Source organism: Phalacrocorax carbo, chromosome 1 (assembly GCF_963921805.1).
Source record: "Phalacrocorax carbo chromosome 1, bPhaCar2.1, whole genome shotgun sequence".
NCBI lineage: Eukaryota > Metazoa > Chordata > Aves > Suliformes > Phalacrocoracidae > Phalacrocorax > Phalacrocorax carbo.
The window spans coordinates 11,619,364-11,640,478 of NC_087513.1; the positions used below are offsets into that span (position 1 = coordinate 11,619,364).

The window sequence follows — 21,115 nt, forward strand, 5'->3', positions numbered from 1 at the left end:
ACATAGATAAATGCCTCTACATTAATGAATTTAAGTATTCTGTATCAGCAGTCTTTCTCCTGTGACACTCATTATCCAAATATGCTTCAGTAATAGTCAAGTTGCACAATATTAAGCTATTTAAGGTCATAAATGTGTAAATCTATGCAATAACATATTTTTTTCCCATTTTTTTTTTTTTCAGTATGATACTAGGCACACGTTTTTTCCCATAAACCTAAATTTTGAAGCACTCTTCCCCCACTAGGAATCAGAGTACAGCGAATTTTTGGATACTCTTTTTCAAAAATGTCTATATATTGTCCTTTGAGCAAACTTTTCCTAAGATGATGTATGACTACCCTGTGTCCATGCCCTGACAATGCTGTTGGATTACAGCAGTCTGTCACAGCCTTTCCCACACTGTCTTTCATTGATATTTTTACCTTTAGACTACATAACATCACCTCTAAGGTTTTTCTTAAAGGCTTCAGTAAGGAAGTAATCCATTTCATTTCTTCTCCCTTTTTCACCTACTTTTCCCTTCAACCAGAGCATCCCCTGTGCTGATCCATATATGTACAACAGTTTGCTGGGCAAGATTGCTGCTGACTTCCGAGGTGCAGCAGAAAGTGCAGCCGAGCAGAGGAGGGATTATTTTAGGAAGAAGATCTGCACGCAGAAGAGCCTTTTCACGCATGTGACCACAGATACAGTCATGTGTTAATACTGAGTTTCTCTTTAGGCTGCTGTTTCATTATGAGCATGAGTCCGTCTGGGTTACCATGTGACATGTTATCTACTGTGCAAGATAAAAAGCCACTTGGTGGTGTTGAGAACTGCAGAGGACTAATGAAAGTTTTAATACAGCTTTGTTGAAAAGTAACCTTATCGGTCATATTAGAATTGTGTATATCTGTTACATCAAACCCAAGTGGCAGCTTGTTTCCTTCAAATTTGGCATGGAGGGGGCTATTTGATACTTCTATTTTTGTTGATCTTCAATTCCAAACCACTACATTAATAGTGATTGATTCAGGGTATCACATAGAGGTTGATGCTGCAGATGGCATAAAATGATTAATCAAGGCAACACGAGTAGGATAATACTTAATATAGAAAGCACATTAAATTTGTTTTGGGATGAAAGCAAGAGATTCAGACTGGATTTTACTTATTTATACAAACAAAATGCTACATATGGCATAACTGGTGGAGGTTAGACCCCAGACAGTTGGTCCCATCTCAGTCTTCCCATGATTTAACTGCGCATTCATTCTTATGAATTTGGGATTGCAGTGAAATGCCGTGTGAGTTGATTGTATTCTTTTGTAATTCAAGAACTGGAGGAATGGGACTTTCTGCAATGAGCAGTTTGATACCTAGGCCATGCCTGATGATGTTTATGTAATCTCTTCTTTAAAGTATCCAATTCCACAGCTTCTTTAGGTATCTACATTTTTCTGTTTCAACACCTACCTGTTTAGAAAGCTTTCCCTAAAATTCCTTAAGACAAAATAAGCTTAAAGATTTTTTTTTTTTATTTTGCATTCTTTACTGAGAACAATTAACTCTCATCATAATTTCCTCTTACATTTTAGGAAACCATTTTTATGTTGTCACCCTCATCCTACTTTTCAACTTTTGTCTTTTCAACTAAACAAACTAATTTTTTTTTTCAAATTCTCCTACGTTATATTTTAAATCCTTTCCATTCTTTATTCTCTCCCCTATTGTGTATAAAAACACGTTATCTGTACCTTTCTTAAAACATGCTCCTGAACAGTTAGAGAAACTTAAGTTGTATCAAGAGAACGAATTATTTTCTGTGGCTTTTCTTCATGCAGCAGCTGGGTAAATGCATCATACTATGTAACTTACTTTTTTGCAACTGCATTATTTTATTGAACCATATTGGGTTTTTTCCCTTTTCTCTGAATCTTTTTTTTCCTGATTGCTGCTTTTTATCGGTATCCTTCAATTTCCATGTCTGTGTTTGACTTTCTAAGCATTTTTAATCTTACATTGTATTAGGCAGTTTCTTCTTGTATGTTTAATGTATTCCTCTTCACGAATTGCCAGCTTTCTTGTAATCCTTTATTGTTTAGATTATCTTCCCACAAAACTCAACGAGCTAGTTCTCTGAGTTTGTTGAAGTCTCTCTCTTTGAAATGTTATCCTTGTTTTCCTACTGTTATACCTTCCTTTCCTCAAAATAAAAATCTCTTCTTGATCTTTCACTCAAATGATCTTCTTTCTTCTAGATTTTCAGTTAATTCCTCCCTAAAATTCAGAAATAAATCTGACTGTTCTTGGCATCTTCTAGAATAATAAATATTCCTAACCCACTACAAGATATTCAGGAATTGTGTCTCCCATCATATTGTTTTAGCTGCATGAACCTATATAATTAAAGTTATAAATATTTTTGTATGCTTTCAGTGCCGTAAGTAAATCTCAAAGAACTGGCTGTAGTGAGTGCAGCTGTAAACAGAGAAGATGTAAGTTGTTCAGCTGTAAGTGCCATGTAAGAGAAGCTCACACATCCCATTCATTTAAAAACGTGAGTGGAGAAAATTTGAAAGTTAAGAATTGGTTTCTGCAGATAGAGAAGCAAAACTGGGCACAAGAAAAAAAAATAATATCATGATGAAGATTAAGAGATGCTTTTCTATAAAGCTATCTATTATATAGTCACGATTCTGACATTTGTGTATTCACTGAGCATACCGTTTTCCAAGGTCTAAATTTACAACACTGATATAAAGGTACCGCTTTCTGGGAAGAAACTGCAGAATTTGTCCACTTAACAGGATAAGTAATGTAAGCTAGTACAACTGAATATATTTTTTTAAATAATCAACTACCATTAAGTGACTCTAAAACTTGATAGAAATCTTAGTTTCTAAATGCTGCTTAGGCCAACTGGTAGATGGATGTTGAGCATTAGCTGAGCGTTAGTCCATTAGTAGATGGAATTGTTTCAGATGGGATGGAACATCTTTGAATTAAAAGATTTGCTGATGCACTGGTGGGAAAACAGAATGAAATATGCAGGAGGCTTTATACTGGGGCTCAAAGGAAGAAGTTACAGAACGGGATCTCTGTAGTAGGCAAGAGAATAAGGGAACAGCTGAAACAAACAGATGGCAGCGCAAGATGTATGCATGCAGCAACCTAAACAGATGACAGGTTAAGAAGAAAATGAAAATTTCAAGAAACAAAGTTACAGTCCATTCAGATAACAAGTAATATGTGTTTACATATTCAAGAAGCGTAACAGAGGAAAGGGATATAAAATGGGAAATTAGAAAGCATAAGTGTAGGTGTACTATAAACCTCACTTAATCAAGTAGAAACCCTGTGCGACTTAAATGTAAAGTGTTAGAGATTGCTGCAGACACTGTAAGGAAGTGTTGCTTTTTAGGAGAGAACATCTGTACCTGAGATGGGGGAGCACTGTTTGAGAAATCTTATCAAGAGTAAGAATTATTATATGTAATTAAGAAGGCTTTTTGTATAGCATTTTGTGAAAAGTGTTTCAGTTTTGACAAAAAGCAAGAAGGAAATAAATCTTTCAAGTAAGGGCTGAGTATTCTGGTGAAACAAACAGAAAATACCCCAGTCTCTACTAAGAAAGTGACTTGGATTCAAAATCCAGGTTGGTCACAAAGAAAAGGCTAAAACCTGCTCTGCCATATCTCCAGGAAATCATAGTCACATTCTTTAACCTTTTGCACTATACAGGATGGAATTTAGTATACAGAATTTAATGTGCTATACAGAATAGAATGTCTTCAACAGAAGACCGAGAAACTGACTTTGTCATCGTGTACTTGTGTGGTTGTGTAAAATAACATTCAAGTATGAGATTTAATTATTTGATCTTGAAGTTTCCATAAACTCTTTTATAGGTCTTATTCCTAAAATATAGAGAAAAAAACCCAAATTAAAAAAAAATCTGCTTTATTTTTCAGAATAGAGTGAGCCCTTATATGCAGTCTTTGAATTCTTAACCTATTATGCATCTCCATTCCTCTGTTTCTATATTCAGCTTCTATTTGAAATCAGTAATTTCAGTCATAATCATGTTAGCCTTGTAACAAGTCCAAAATGATGGACTCTGTTTGCTGAGGCTTACGTGGGAATTCTGCGCTTCATAATCTCCATTGTTAGTCACATGCAAAAGAAGATATTTAATCCATACTGACCAAAGATCCTGGACTGCAACCTGCAAATATTTTTTTTTAATAATTCTGACTTCATTTAAATGGATCTTTTTAACGAGAAAGAATTTGGTTTATTTACAAACAATTTTATGAAGCCACCTGTTTGCAGGTGATGAATCACATAATGCAGACTGTCCATATTGTATTCTTGGATTTACAGGTAGGCAGGAAAACCAACAATAACCTCAATGCTTTCTGGTGCAAACTTAGTGTGTAGATGCTATTTTATTTGAAAACTAAACCAATGACAAAACCAAAGTCCTCTAAGGCAGTATTTTGTCTATAATAAATTTCTCTGTAAGAAGCATATTTATAAATAAGGCTGAAGACATTTTTTCTTTTTTTTTCAATAAAAAGACTTTGTGAGAGATGATTAAAATTCACTTATCTCACATCATAGACTGAAAAATGGCTTATATCTTGTCACCTAAAGTTTGATTTAACTACAACACATTGTCTCTGCTTTTCTCTTTCACCCATTGTGAATGTAAAATTTACGTCTAGATTTCCTAAGAATGCTCTGTTACAAACTGTTAGACACACCAGGGCTATAGACAACCCCCAAGGTTGTTTTACGTGTAGATTGCATGTAGGATCAGCTCTTTGTTGTTTTTTTTTTCCCTGAAAATTTAGCTTGTTTAGCTGATTACAAAAGAGATGAAAATGCGTATCATTCAGTATGGGAATGAACTGTGTCATGATTAATTTTATTATTATTAAACCATGCATAGCCTAGATGGTATCTGTAAATCTGTATATATGCAACATTTCTCATTGACAATCCTGAGATTTCGGGGTCATGCACAGTGGCTGCATTAATTGCTAACTGTGAAGGACGTTCTCTATTACATGACTGCGCATAAGACTCAGTCTTTCAGCCATGCTAGGTCATTTGCCAGTTGCTGACAGCAGGCATCGTCAGTGCCTGCTTGTGTCAGGAACGTCTTACCTGCGAGCAGAGACAAGGTCAGGTTGCCCTAAGCACAGTCTTACATGGCAGCGCTGAGTTTCCATTGTTATACAACAATTATTTTTTTTCCCCTAAAAAAGGAAAGGGAACCAAACTTGAAGCATTTTTATTCCTCAGTCTCTCTCTTCTAAGGTGATCTGAAGATACCGTTCTGTTCCCAGCTCAGTCTCCAAGAAACAGCAGGTGAACGTGGACAAAAGTCACTTCACCTGTTCAGTTAGCATACCCTTTTCCAAACTCACTAAATTGTTTGAGCTTGGAATCTTAATGTTCCTGTGAAGATCAGGCCACTGTAAAATTAGACATGAATTTTTTATCACTGATAGTTCCAGAGAGGAAGTTTTCCTGTAAATGGCTTAGGCCCTTCTCCTTCCCCCCTTCCCTCTTCTAATACAACTGTTTGGCATTTGCAACCATTCAGTTTCAGTCAGTGTTTTCCATGCTCTACAAGAAAGGGAGTAATGGGAGTAAAACATGGGGGGAATAACTATACAAAAGGGGTAGTTAGTTAATAAACTGTTTTCAAACAAAGACTATTTGCGTGGCGAAAAAAAAAAAACAGCGTACCTGATTAAAATTAGTGTTTGAAATATTCAATGGAACTTACAAGGAAAAAAAAAGAAGACTTAGTGTCACAATATGAACAGAAAATATCTCTCTAATTAATCTGGTATTTTCTAGCTGCTCAGCTGCCTCCAAATGTTGTTTTGACTATCAAAGAAACGCCTAAAATGCTTTTAATCCAGAGTACAGAGTGAATTACTTTGTCAACTCCTTTGTCTGGTTCCTGATATGGGACACCAAATTTACAAGGAACTCTCTCTCTCTCAAAAAGAAGACTTTTTCCTCAGGCAATGCTAAATGCCGAGTGTCAGGGAGAAGTAGCTTAGGGAAAAGGCGGAATTTAATTGTTTTTCATTTCAACTAAGAAACCTTGTTATTAGTATAATCATGGAAGGAAAGAGATCAACTGAGTAAATAGGATCTGGGTAGTCAAAGTAAAACCTTCAACAGCTGAATTGTTAAAAAGTGTGGTCTAATTTCTTCATCTGAAAACTGGGAGACAGGATGAGCGGCTGGAAAATCACCTGATCCAAACTGAGTGGTTTACATTTATTTCCAAGGTGATGTGGGGTTGTCCGGTGAGGACAGTGCTTTTGGTGGAAATCACAGGAGAAGCAACCACTGTGTTGGTGTCCTTGGAGCCAGAGCTACAGCCACAAATCTCCATCACAGAAGACTTCTTGAGTACTATTTTGGGATTTTTCTAGATAAAATCCATCTTTGCCTTTCAGCAGTATGAGTTAAGCATACAGCAACTGCATTACTCTCTGGAGATGTCATATTAATCTAAACGTCTTAAGGCACGATTTATATTAGCTCATTACATGGGGCCAAGACATGGGCTTGGACACTGTCCTGCAATCATTTACAGGTTTTAACTGGTAGTTAAACCTGGGAGGTTTTCAGCTTCTGCCAACTGGCACGCTCCCAGACAAGGTGCTGGGACTGCTCCCAGGGCAGCAGGGAAAGGGGAAGAGGGGAGGAGCAATGGTTTAGCTCCTGTGCATCTACGTGGGCTCTGCTGCCACAGTTTCTCTCAAGGCCGGAGAGATGGTCAAGGCCCAATTTTTGGTATGATAGACACAGCCAGGTTGACTTTCAAACTTAAATTCAATGCATCAGTGTGAAGTCCTACTGATGTTTTTCAAAAAGGCTTTTCTCTTTCGCACCAGTGTTCTTGAGACTAATGTTGTAATAAACTAATAAAACAGAGCTGATTTACACCTACACTTAGAGAATGTTGAGATTAAAAGCTTCACCTTATTTGTGGAGGCAGTATAGTACAGATGACATCGTCATGTAATATTCCAACATTAAGTTATTATGAGAATACAGAATTCAGTAATTCTGCTTGTACTTCTGTGATACTTCTGGCTCATGAAAGATTAAGTCTAAACTATGTAAAGACTTAAAGGATCACATCACCAGTGGTTCATCAATCTAATTATATTCAATTTAGCAGAGATAGATTAGTAGGTATCGGCAGGGTATTTATACCTTCATACTTAAGCCATACAGCAGAAGAGGAAGGGGCACCATGTGCTAGCCCTTCAGTGTGTAAGGAATGAGCTGCTGTAGTTCCACAAGGTGGCACTAAGAAAATGTAGAACAGTGTAATTGAATGAGTATTTTTTCTTTCGTTCTATGAGAGTCTTAATTCTAAAATTTTTCAATATGTTATCCATAATGGTGTTTTCAATCTCTGCACTATAAAATATCCCCATTTTCATGCGGATATTTTTTCTTTGTGAGGAAACAAAGAAAGCTGGATTAAACCAGTTTTTGAAACACTTTGCTGTTCTCAAAACACACTGAATGGATTAATGGCATTCACTTTAAAGACTTATTCAGTGAACATGCAGCTTTCACTGTATGCACATGTTATGAAGATTTCAGGTATAGTCCTCAGTTCCTTTTGTAGAGTAACTGCTTATAACTGCACCACACATCAGTGTTCTTGGATCTATTTTCCCAATATATTAAGACTGTTAAATGGTTTTGGGCCATATTATCAGTATAGAATCATATCCAAAGCAAGTGAGATTCTCCATTGATTTCCTAATATGTAACAAACTTATTTTTTCTTTTTATGATAGAAGAAGGATTAACATTAAATTGTAATGTGAGATGATTTTTAGAATGTCATTATTTCTTTTCTTTATTAGACTATAATTACACAATCTATAATTAGACTATAAATTTGTAAGTTAGCATTGCAGCTTAAAGTTTTAGGTTGAACTGTAGTGAATGAAAGATATTAATGATAGAGAAGATGCAAAGATAAATGCAAAGTCTGGGAGGAATAATTCACTGTGGATAAATGTCTAGAAAAGTAGTTCCAAGGAGCTGCTCTATTAGTCTTTAAACACGTGCCTCAATTAAAGCATTTTTTCATTGATGTCAAGGCCGTTTTTTGTGTGGCTAAATGCCTTGCTGAATCAGAGCATAGAGACTCAGTTATGGAAAGGCTTGAGTACGTGTTTTATCAAATGCATTCATACTTTCTTCACGTCTATAAATGTGAAGATGTCCAGCCTGCAATAGTCTTTGCATATAAATATTTGAAAGCTAAATTTTCGTTGTTCTCCATGTGTGTTTTTCTCCCCAATTTCCCCAAGTCTACACATATTTTTTGAGAGTACCCAAAGCAAGAGACAAATACTAAAGTAGTCATAAGTACAAAAAGTGCAACTTGATACATATTTGTTAGTGTATCATGCCATTCTTGACATTTCCTAACTTGTTATAAAACTGGGTATTCTGCATTTTGAGTTCTAGACCTTTAAAACTTCACAGCCTTAGCACCTGACTAGGTTTCGTACCCTGTGTTTTGCAAAATTGCTTGTAAGGGCAATTAAAGGCAGTCTGAGAGAAACAAAAGCCTAAATCTCCAACTTCTGAACTTTCTTGAGCCCGGTAGTCAGGTTAATGGAAGTTATAAATTTGCTCAAACTGAGAAACATGAACTCAGACCTCTTTTGTCTGAGCATTGAACTCTCATTTAAAAGGTTAGAGGCACCACTGTCACAGTCATCTTGAAACAAAAGAGCCCTGCTCAGTCCATCTTGAGAAAACCAGCTTTACTCTTCTGTGTAAATCCCACAGCTGTATCCATACTAATGAACAATCCAAAGCCAGGATGCAAGCTGTCCATGCTCTTTAATCGTTAACAGACTCAATGGTATAGCTCTTGACATGTGGCAATCAACTCTCTTGAACAACGTCTGGGTTTAGTTCAGGGGGCAGCATGAGCCAGGGCCTGTTCCCAAAAGACATTATAATGCGATCACCCAATATGGGGGATGGGACAGAAAGGGACGAAAGCAACATAATTTAGCCATAGAGAAGTGAGCCACGCCTGAGAAAGAAAATGGGTTATGTCTCATTTTATTTATTGCATAAACATAGCCTAAGGGACCCTAAAAATTCCCTCTAGCACATCATTGTGAGTCTTACCCCTCCTGTTAAACACAGAACTTTTATTTCTCTTCTCCCAGTGCCTCCTAGGAAAACAAAGCCACTTCACTTTTACAGATATAACCTGAATGGTTCAGGATTTCGTCCCTGCAAGTCCTGAACTGAGCAGCTCAGCATGACAGATTATGGACCAGAATCAAGGTGAAACTCTGTATTTGGTGCTTCCTATTGGGTAATTGTAGGCAGTTTCCTAATTAGTACATAGGATTTTCAAATCGTCCTCTGAAGTTCTGTTCTTGGTTCAAATTGGACATAAATGCCTTCTGGTCTCAGTTAGTTCATAACAGAATCCAAAGCCATCTTCAGACTTCTGCCCACAGATGTAAAACCTGTAGGGAAAAAATGCATTCACAGTTTTTACTGTGGCAGCTTAAAAACCACCTAACATTTCCCTGACCTACAGCAAAAGAGTACCAAAATGATTAAGTGGTATAACGGCTGTACATACGAGCAGTTTAGAAAATGGAGTGCATAATGTAATTTAGAAAAGCAATTTTATTCAGAAAAATAGACTGTGTATATTTTCCTCTTATTTCAGAAGTGTACCTCTTAAATATAAGCTGCAAACAATTTTTTATCATGTCTGATAAACTATAAACACATTAGTGGGAAAAATAATTTCCTGGATCATCCTAGAATTACTGAATTATTGTTCTATATCATAGCTTCTCTTGGTCTATAATTAATATTATCTATGAATATTTCCCTGCAGTTACAAAGGCCAGATTAAAATATTCTGAATTCATACTGTCATTATGAAAGCTGAAGTTGCATGATTTGATGAGATCAATTTTTGTCTCAGTAAGTTTGTTTATCTACTGGTAGAGAAAGATGCACTCTTGCTGTTTTTACATGATAGACATAAAATTATGGGATTCATCTTGCCTACATCTAGTTGAATAAATTAATCATGTAGCTCTCTTGATATCTGATAAAAAAACATACATATCTCCAAAGGTCAGTTAATCTCCTCCTAAACAGAGAAAAGAGATGCACATGCATGGTTATTGAGAGCTCTCCCAGTGCAATAGCAAAGAATCCAAGATAAATAATTTATCTATCAAAAATATGCATGTTAATTGCTCTGAAGTGCTTGCAGAGTGGTTGCAGTTTCTCAGACTCTCATAGGCCTACACATGCTGCCTGCACATATATGTGGTCTAAATACCAAACATGATTCTTGTGCTTCCTCACCACTTTGAATTAACTTCACTCAAGCTGATAATTTTCTGTAATACTCATAACATGATACACTCAAAGGAAGAGCCTAATTTAATCTTGCTTAATTTTATTCCAATAGCAAAAGGAACAAATAAAATAGGTAAAAAGCAACTGAGTTCTGTAGGGAAAGCAGCTTTTTCATGGGTAGCTCTTCCTATCTGTCTTCATCACAACTTTCTGGAGTGCCATTTTCCCTTAATATCTGTAGCAGTCAGAATCCTTATATTCACCTTGGATTTTATGAGATTTTTCTGCTAGAGAGAAATACTACATAAAAAGCAAATTATATTTGCCAATGTTATTTGCCAATAAATTGCCTGTATAATTAGGCAATTATGTTTTCTGCAATACAGTACTTCTTCCTCTATTTTCTGTAGCTTTCTTTTGTCTACCACTTCCTCTGATTAGCATTTGGGTTTTTGCTTATTTTCCTTTGATGTCTTTCATAGGATCCTAGGAGAAGTCAGGCTGCAAGGGACCTCTGGAGGACTTTAGTCCAATGTCAGGAATAAGATCAAGCCAGGTTGCTCAGGGCTTTCTCTAGTCTGGTCTTTAAAACCTCAAAGGAGGCAGACTGTGCCACGCACTGTGTGACTGTTCTTACATTAATTCTACTCTTGGGGTTTTTTGTTAATAAGTATATTGCTCTACTATATAAGGTAAATTAATAATACAAAGAAAGAAATGATTTTTTTTTTCTCCCCAAGGTAAGTTTCAGAGTGAGAAAAATACACAGAATTAGCTACCCATTACCAGCACATGATATAGTCCTGACAGAGCTAACACAGCTCTGGGCTTGAACTCTTGGAGGTAGAAATTAGGACATTTGTATTTCAGAACAGTTTCAAGACTCTATCTGACTGGGCTGGCAGAGCAGGCTCGTGCCCCTCCCTAGTTCTTCTCCATTCTAAGGCTATGAGTTTTCTAGAAGTACTTTACTTTGAGTAGTCCCCTTGAAAATCAGAAGGTATGGCAGCTCCTATTTGTTTTTTCTGATTGTTCCATTGTTTTTTATTGACTTGAAAGTTATGTTTCTTTATGAAGAGAATAAATAGATCTCCACTGTTTGGAGGCACGGTTGCACTTTCCCTGTGAAACGGTTTAGGGGAAAGAAGTGTCCATCCACTGGTGTAGATGGTGGAGAGCAAGAGTCATAGCAAAAGAACCTGGGAACTCGTAGTTTATGCAGAAGCTAAGAGGCTGCAGAGAAGCACAGAACAGAAATAACCTCAGTGGCGATGGAAAAAAAAACTTACTGGGATCAAAGAGTACTCGGCAGTTTGCTTCAACTCAGAAAATCCACTTAGTTGAAATCGAACTTAAAAGGAAGGACAGGCAAAGGGAGAGGTGGTCATATCCATTGTGTCTGATCTAGTTGCTCCAAGTGTTCTCAGTCATAAAGTCCATACTAAAAGTAATTAAATATGTCTCTTTTTTTATTTAAAAGCTTTTTTATTCTTTTTAGGGATGTCTATAAGGAAAAGGTATAGACAGGCACATCTCAGTCCTTTGGCTGACTCTGGGTTCTGTCACAGAAGAAAATGTTAGCACAGAGCATGTTTTTTTGCTAAAATTGGCTTGTTTAATTTGACTTGCTGACTCATTTTTCCAGCTGGTCTGTCATTCTACTCAATTCCAGATGAGGCAATAGGAAAAAGAAAACTCTTTTGAATGTTCCACCCTCTTGCCAAACCAAGTAACAATTAAAAACTCAAATTTTCATTGCAATTCTTTATCTCTGTTAATTATCCAAAGAACAGTAAATCAGATATATTGTCCTCTGCTTGTTGTCATTAATTTAAATTCTAAATTCCTATAGATTAGTTGCAGATTTAACATGCTGCTTCTTTTCCCTAAATTACATACCATTTCGCAACTTGAATCCAATGAAGTATTTCATTTTTACATCTGAGATCAAATGCTAGACAGTCCAGTCTAATTGACTTGTGTTTTATACACACACAAGCAAACCCACATGACTGTCTTAAATTAATTAGTTACTTTTAATCCAGAAGAGACATCAGGTCACTCAAGTATCTAACTAGTGGCCTTCAGTGGGATTTTTCTTATTGCACCATAGTTTTTGAGAAGAATGTAGTCTGAATCAAGTGTTAAGTGGACACTAAACTAGAAGCAGTGGTGAGTCCAAAAAAAAAAAAGAACAGGAGTATAGTAGGCAGGGACCTTGGGAGCTGAGAGATACCAATAGAAAATAACATTGTGATATTCAGCTTGGAAAAAATAGGTGATAATTAAATAGAAACAGAAAGATCCATTAGAGGACTTAGAGCTGACATTTTGTAAAAGAGGTCAAGAGCAAATGGGGGATGGCAATTGTAACTTGAATTTACAATGTAATACAGCATTAAAAAAATAAATGAGATGTAGACATATCAGGTGAAGTCATGTTCACACTATCAATAGTGATATTTTCAAGGTAATAGAAGGCATTTTTCATCTGTCTCTATCCATAGGAACTATGAGAACAAAATTTTACCATCACACAGGTACAGTCATTCCCATTCCTGTCTGGGTAACTAGAACTGTAATCGGCTTGACTCATTACTGAGAAATGACCCTGTGTGGGATAGTCTTATTAGTTTTATTGAAAAACTTCAAATGTTGCCTGTATTTAAAAAAAATAACCCAAGCACCTGAATCAGCATTCAGTGCTGCAGAGTAGTTATTTTAATTCTGCTTTTAACTGCAGAAACAAAGGGATTGTATGGATAAAGCAAATCAAAATGTATTGTTAATTAAAAATGACATCTAGGACAAAGCTTTGTTTGTCCTCCTTGCGTATAGGGGTCAACACTGATAAATTTTCATCAATTGCAAGCTGTTGACTGATGATTTGGAGCTATTCCTTCAGCTCTTGGTTAATACATTAGCTCTGACTATATCAGGCAATTTTTGTTGCTTATTTGACAAATGAAGATTTAGGTAGTAATAAAACATTCTAAACAATGTGATGAAAATTTGTATAAGTAATTTAAAAACTTAACAATAATCAGTAGTTTACAAGGAGTCTCTGCAATTTTATATTGTGAATAGTATTTAAATAAAACATTACCTTATTACTCAGTTATAGCTTGCATGCAAATTAATTGTATTATGTTTTAATTTTAAACATAGTCACGAAGTTCCATAGAAAGGAATTCATATTCTGATTTCATGTTATGATCTGTGATTTGTAAAGTGAAGTGGTAAAGTGAAAGGTCCATAAAGAAAGAGATTACTGAAAAGGAAAGGCAGTCTGGTCCTTAGACATTTCTTCAGAGGGACAAGATAACAGTGAACAGCTTATTAAAACTGTTGGGAAAATATTTTTCCCACATGTTACAGAAATGCTCAGCTGTGGAGCAAAATATTCAGCAAGAAACTGAAACATAATATTTTTAATTTTTCTATGTGCCTTTTAGGATTTTTAATTTGTATACAGCATTAGTGGGTTTGGTTTTTAGTTTTTCTCATTCAAATCAGATACTTTACATGGAAAATTTCAGCAGAGAAGCCTGTTTTCAGTCCAAAACTTGGATAGCATTTGGTAAATTCTTCTGAAGCCATGATCCCCCTCACTTGCTGAGATAGATTGGAGTTGCATTGGCTAAACAGAATAGAATTATGCGTATAAAACATATAGCTTTAATGAATATCAAGAGATTAAAGTGAAATACCAGAAGCTTAACCCTTTCCTGGAACTCAGCTGAACTAATTTAGTGGTTTTAAATGGAAAAGACTGAAAGTCCGAACAAAATGAGAATTTGTTTTCTATAGTATCTGAAAATTTCATCCTTTTTTCCTGAAATTATTTTGTATGCTAAAAAAATCCCATTTTGCATTGCTTTGAATTCTACTGCCATGCATATATTCATTTTAATTTATTGGTGACCATCTAATATTGATAGGAGGTTATGTCAACTAATTTAACAAAACCGGAAGAGTTATAATTACCCTTATCCTTCTCTTATATTATAAGAGAATAATGGTTCATGGATGGGAACCAATGTAAGAGCTTTGAAGTATGAAAGATGTGCGAAAGAAAATTCTTCCTGAGCTCTACTTGTTGGGCCAAATAATAGGAGTATGTAAAACATCATAACAACAGTGTATCTATTATGGTGGTAAAAAATGGAAAATTAAGAGGTTTCTTTTTCTGTTCAAATGTATGAAAAATCCAAGTATGATTAACTTGAGAGTCACAGCTATTTAATGACATATAGTTATGTGCATTATTTTTAACTTGCATAGGTACGTGTGTTTACATTTTCTGTTGGTCAACATAATTATGACAAAGGACCCATACAGTGGATGGCCTGTGAAAATAAAGGTACTGTGTTTTTCTTTGAGACTATTCTTTGCTAGAGCTTTGGATAGGTAATATATTTGTTATTGTCTGAAAATTACAGATTTATAGTATTTTTTAATAGAAGTTCCAAAAAGTTATTTGATGAAATAGTGTATATGCATATTTATATATAAAATAAGCTTGCATATTTACTTCTGATTATTTAAGTTTATATTTTAAGAAAAGTATAACAGTATTTTTCATTATAATATATTATGGTTCAGTTTTGAGAATTCTTGTTGTAATAGCCATCTATGAAAAGATGGAACTGATGACAGATAAGAAATTAAGCAAGGCTGTTTTATATTAAGGGATCTGGACAAAGGGATTTTTTGTTTGGTTGGTTGACTGCTTGGATTTCTTTCTGTTTTTCTCCAAAAATGACAAGGGCCCAGATCACTTGTCTTTTTTTCCCCCTTTTTGATTAAATTATCAAAATTATCCTTGCTGTGACTTCTTAGCTTCTAACAGCATCTTACCTTTTTTGTTTTTATCCTGATTTCTTTATGTAGGGTAAAAAAAATAAAAAAGGTGAGAGTAAGGAAGTAAAGTACTTTCTCCTAAAATTTCTATATGACACACGTGGTCAGAAGCATTTTAAAAGAGCGTGAAAAAGAGGTACCTCAAATACTTTACAGTATAATTATGGAAAAAGAGATAAGAGATAAATACAGACAAATGGAAAATAAATTATCAAATAATATTTTTTAATATTTTAAACAGAGAAACTTCCAGCCTTGATTGAAAATGAGAAAGTATTTTACAAATCAGTAAGAAGAAAGATGTGAGAGGTGGGATAGATTACAAAGGGTCTTGAAAATTAAGACTGCCAGGGAAGGAGTATAAGATATGATTCTCAGACATGAGAACAACATAAACCAAAGATAAGAGAAAGATAGAAAGAGAAAGGGATACAGAAAAAAAGAATTATATAGAAGAATCTGTAGTCTGTATTAATAACATCCACATCATAGCCTCATGAATCCCTCAGTGTGCTGGCAAGTTATGCAGAAGATACAACAACTTCATGAAAAGCATATTGTATTGTCAGGTGATTACAGAAAGTCAACGTTTGTCTTTTTGAATAGAGATTTTTTAACTAAAGTCTTTGTTTCTCAATGTACTATGTGCAAGTGAACTGCATTGTTATAAAACAAATGACAACCAGCTGGCTTAAAGCATAACCACCTTCGGCCTCTTTTTATCAAGGAAAAATGATCATAATCTTCTGTCCAAAATTGATGTGGTTATTTGTTTGTATATCCAGAGGAGCAAAGTTTTATTTAACTTTTCCTTAATTAAAATTTGTATTTTATTTTCAAGTCACGCATTGCTTACAGCAAAGTAAATGACTAACCTCAGTACTCTCCTCTCTAGTCCTCCCCACTTCCTTCCAATTTGTCTTACAACTTACGTGGTTTGAAAGTCTATCTCAGTGCCTGTATTTTCAGTCTTATTGGTGTATATGGGCAATATTTTTAATTCAAACAAATAAATGGTGTAATCAGTGATGAATAAAGACATTTCTGATGTTTAGTTACAAGAAATACCAGTCTGATTATTTCATCCTTTCCACGTAGTGCCTTATATTTTTCTGTTATGAATTTCACAGTTGTTGCAGACTGTAGCTCTACTGGCATTCCTATATGCATTCAGCATATAATTATGTTGCTGTTACAGTGGATTAAAATGCCCATTACATATACTTGCACATCAGAGTAACTGGGAATTCAGGAGTTAAAATTCAGTACTTTATCTCAGCTTTAAAAACAACAGACAAAAGAAACACTTCATATACTTTCAATGCTTAAGAGCAACTGGCTTGGCCTGAATGGCATTCCGTTCATACATCATAATTTCTAAAAAAATGAAATTAGAAATTACAAGATGCATGAAATTCCTCAAGATTAAGAGACTAGCAATATATTATAGTAAGATGGCATTCTTTCTGTTCCAAATTTTAGGTTACTATTATGAAATTCCATCCATTGGAGCCATAAGAATAAACACCCAGGTAAGTGTGTTGACCAAATGCAGATACAGTTGGAACATAAACAAGTGGAGTAATTTCTGTTCTTGAATATGTCATATTTCACCTCTGTTTGAATCAATTAAATGGTACGATACACTACATTAAGAACAGGGAAAAAATTAATGCTTTCTTTTACATATGAGGCATTATTCTGTTAAAGTATTCTAATTTATTTATTTCTTTTTAGTAGTTTCAGTGAACCAATTTACAGTGTGATCCCTGCTTCCCTGGCCAGCTGGCCCACAGCAGCTTGCACGCATACTGGTCATGCTGGCATCCTCTGAAGCAGGCTGACCGTGTGCGCACAACATAGCGTTTGAAGTGATCTGCAACCTGCAGACCTTCTTTGCACAAGGGTCATTTTTTGGGCTTAGTTTTCCTCCTGTCCTTACATTGTCCCTCTTTGATCCTGAAACACAGCAACAATTTTTTTATAAAGTTCTATAAAACCGGTCTTTTTTGTAACATGTCTAGATATTTGTAGTCTGGCTCCTGCCATGCTTACAGCATGATCCTAAGGGTTTGTATCGCACAGAGAAGGCTGTGGATGTGTGTGAGAGCATAGCCCTGCTAGTGTATCTGAACTCAGCTGGGCAGAAACAGTGACCTGGTACAATCCTGCTCATAGGAGAGGTACCTGGACTGACCCAACCAGTCTGGGAGAGACGGAGCCTTTTCCTTCAAAAAGGATGCAGGACAGTTTTAGCAGCGATGCATGTAGATTATTTAGGGCACAGGACCCTGGAATTATATGGTGTGATCCAAACTGACAGTGTAGATGAACAGATATACTGTTTTTCAGTTGTCTGAAAGTCCATGTATTCATATGTTCAGAAAAGCAGAGAAATATCATAGCAGCTATTTGTCCTTCCCAAGCCAGGCATGACATTTGTTGGCAGAAAAGTAGTCCTACTTTTGGCTTGAATAAGAGTCCTTTGATTCTGTTAAACTGTTCCAGATAGTGTCTGGCAAGAAATATCCCTAACATGATTAGACAAATAATAGAAAGGGTTGAAGACTGAAACAAGTTTGATGGCATCAACTCCCAAACCAGACCAGAAGTCTGACACCTCATAAGATCACCAGCTTTAGCCTTACTCCGTGACTGAAGGAAGGCAGGGACTATCAGGTTTTAAAACTCTGAATTTTTTGTTTCAATAGAAGTTATACAAGTTCTTGCTGCAGGAGCTTAACATGCCCAGCTGCTACACCACTCACCCTCCATTGTGCACTCTCTCTTCTGGGTTGAAGGTTCTGCCATCTGCTTGTAATTTCATTATGTCATTAGCAATTAATTTTGGAACAGAAATAGTGGTAATTCTCACTTGTGGAAAGAGACCAGTAGTTATGGATGTGTCAGGTCCATGTGACTGAGACTGAAACACAGGAATTGCACTGGCAGTAAATATTGCAAACTGAAGACTGAATTGTTGGGTAGTATAATTTTAAAGAAATAATTAAATACTACTTCCGTATTAGTGTTGTCTTTTGACTTCTTTTTACCAGTCTTTTCATTGGCTTTATTTCATTATTTTTAATTTTATGCTGTTTCTGGACATGGTCTAATAACTGCCCTCTGATGAGCTTATTACTCTTTTGGCAGGAATATCTGGATGTTTTGGGAAGACCAATGGTTTTAGCTGGAGAGAAAGCCAAACAAGTCCAATGGACAAATGTCTATCTGGATGCTCTGGTATGATCTGTATTTATCTCTAGTAAAGTAAGAGTCTTATCAAATCAGTAACTATAGGGGTCCATTTTTTGCAGTCCTGAGGACTCGATTTCCTACAGTTCCAAATATAATATTCTCACATTCCCATCATCTATACACTTCAGTAGAGCAATTTTCTGAACAGCTGTTTCCAATGGGTTGGTCATTACTTGCACCTAGTATCCTCCTAACTGTCTTGAACTTCAACACAGAAAAGCAATTTATCCTATGCAGAGATCTTTAAGTGTAAGTCATTGTTGTCCCCAGATTAGCAAAAGAAAAAAAGAAGCAAATAGTTTTCCAGTGTTGTGTCTGTGCTGCAGAGGAGGTCACCTGTTATGTAACTGGTGTGGAGCTGTTTGGGTTTTATTTTAAAGCATTCTGGGCAGAATGAAACCTGGAAATGCTACTGGGTATTGCACAGATTTTGAACTTGGATCTCTAAACTATGATGGTAGTTATAATTACTTGCTTGCTCAAGGTAATGATTTTTTTTAACTGGGCAGTGTATATAAAAGGGAAATAAACAAAAAGATATACGAAATGCTTTCCTTACTGCTGAATTTATCACTTTGGTCTCATAAAACAAACATATTCAGGAAACTACGGAATGCAAAGTATTATTAGCAGCAATCCCATCTGTTGCTCTAGATAACCTTTTCTGAGTAACTCTAGGCAAAAATTACTGCAAAATGGTCATCTGTAATCATGTATTTATCCAAGTTCACATGGTCATCTACTGTCATGTCAAAATACACTTCTTCCCGCCAGTCCGCATTACTGTAAAATTTTTATCAGCGCATCATAGAACTGAGTGTGACACAGAGGAGATAGTATTTTTTTGGAATTTCAATGGCCAGAAGTTCATTAACCATGTCTTCTTGGTTACTGTTGAGGTACTTACTGGAAACATAAAGGATGTTATGAGGAAAGTTCATATGTTCTGTACATATCCTGTTGTAAAGCCAAAGCTAAATTTGTAACTGGGGATAGAGAGAGATCTGTTTAATGAAGTAAAACGAGTGATACCTGCAGACTTCTGCTGTGTTGCTTTATATTTTCGGCAGGTTCATTCAGTCTTTCCTTCAAGCTTTTCTCCATTCATGTGTTACATATGTGTGTTTGTGTATGTATCATTATATATATATATTTGTGTGTGCACATACATATATATTTGTAAAAAGTAGGTGTTCTTTTTACTAATACATCTATTAACTGAAGACCAACCCAAGCTAAACTGTTGAGGTAAAGGCTGAAATTTGTGGACTTTCTCATCACACATGAAAGCATAAAGGCACAGGTGTATCTAATCCACTCTGGGCCCTTTTCTGATTCTTGATTTTAGCAGGGATTGGGACCAACTGGTCACACTGGTTCTTTATTTTAAATTACCTAAAGCGATTCCCTCCTGTAGGGCTTGCTTTTCTCCTGCATGTGCCTCACCGGACTTTGTCATATCCTTTTTCTCTTACTGTCCAGCAGCTGTTTTGGAATGCAATGCAGAGTGTATTACATGAGGCCACATTTGTATAGAACTTAAGTTCAGCTTATGAACCAGTAGTCATAATTTATTCACAATTCGTGTCCTCTCTAACTGTACATTTTATGGGGGCAGAGGGTGTTACTCTCTATACATACTCCACCGGTTTCATTATGTATCTATTCAATCCTCCCTCTGAAAAATATCCTCCTCTTTCTTTTCTTCTGATTCATCTCCATTTCTTGTTTCTCTTATTCTCCTAAAAAGTGCACTACTCCGTCACTTCACCTTGCTTGATGTGATGTTACTGACTCTGATCTCATCACCGTTCGTTTGATACACAAAATTAAGTTAATGAAGGATGGTTTAAAATTCAAAAAGGTGCTACTAGACTGAGCAAAGGGAGAACTGATTTTATCAGAGTGGTTTATAAAGTATTTTAGCTTTTTTTTTTTTCTAATGAAACAAAACCAGAGAAGTTGTATGGTTCCTCATTAAAATACATGGAAGGGGGGGAGAAATCTGTAATTAAAACCAAACATTAGGACAAAACAAGGTAGAAATCTGCCTGTGGACAATTTTGGATGGAAAACAAATCTTTTCAGGCTCTCTAAAAGTACAGTTTTCTGGATTCTATTTTCAGTCTGAGTTGTGACTCTTAATAAAGGAAAAAAGAGATATCTTATATCTTCCCAAATAAGTGCAAATCCCCTGCCTCAGTACCAGAAGAGACTATGTGATTTTGCAGGACTGATGATGGACATTATTTCAAGACATTGAAAAGTAGTGATGATATGAAAAGTAGTAGCATTACCTGTTGTATTTTTTCCATTGATTTTGCATGTATGTATTTATTACCAACCTATTTACAACCTTCAAGTTTAGTTTGGCTTCCTCCTTTTTTCCTTTTTTTCTTTTTTCTTTTCTTCCCCCCCCCCCAATCTGGAGTTTTTCATACAGCGGGAACTGTAGCTGTAAACAGGCTTTCATAATATTTAGTTTTTATTAAACTATTATATCCTAAGTTGTTGTACATCATCTATTTTAAAAAACAATTTCTTATTCTCACTAACACATGGACACAAAAAATGTAATTTTAACATT

The 21,115-nt window shown here is 35.7% G+C and overlaps 1 protein-coding gene across 5 annotated transcripts in view; it reads left to right on the forward strand.

Annotated features, from left to right (window-relative positions):
* The window catches only part of CACNA2D1 (calcium voltage-gated channel auxiliary subunit alpha2delta 1), a 422,362-nt gene that overhangs the window by 346,087 nt on the left and 55,160 nt on the right, over window positions 1-21,115 (forward strand). For all 5 annotated transcript variants that reach the window (XM_064443928.1, XM_064443935.1, XM_064443902.1 and 2 more), the window contains exons 13-15: window positions 14,692-14,770; window positions 16,753-16,802; window positions 18,424-18,513. In XM_064443928.1, the coding sequence (XP_064299998.1) occupies window positions 14,692-14,770; window positions 16,753-16,802; window positions 18,424-18,513 (219 nt within the window). The remainder of the gene's footprint in view (window positions 1-14,691; window positions 14,771-16,752; window positions 16,803-18,423; window positions 18,514-21,115) is intronic.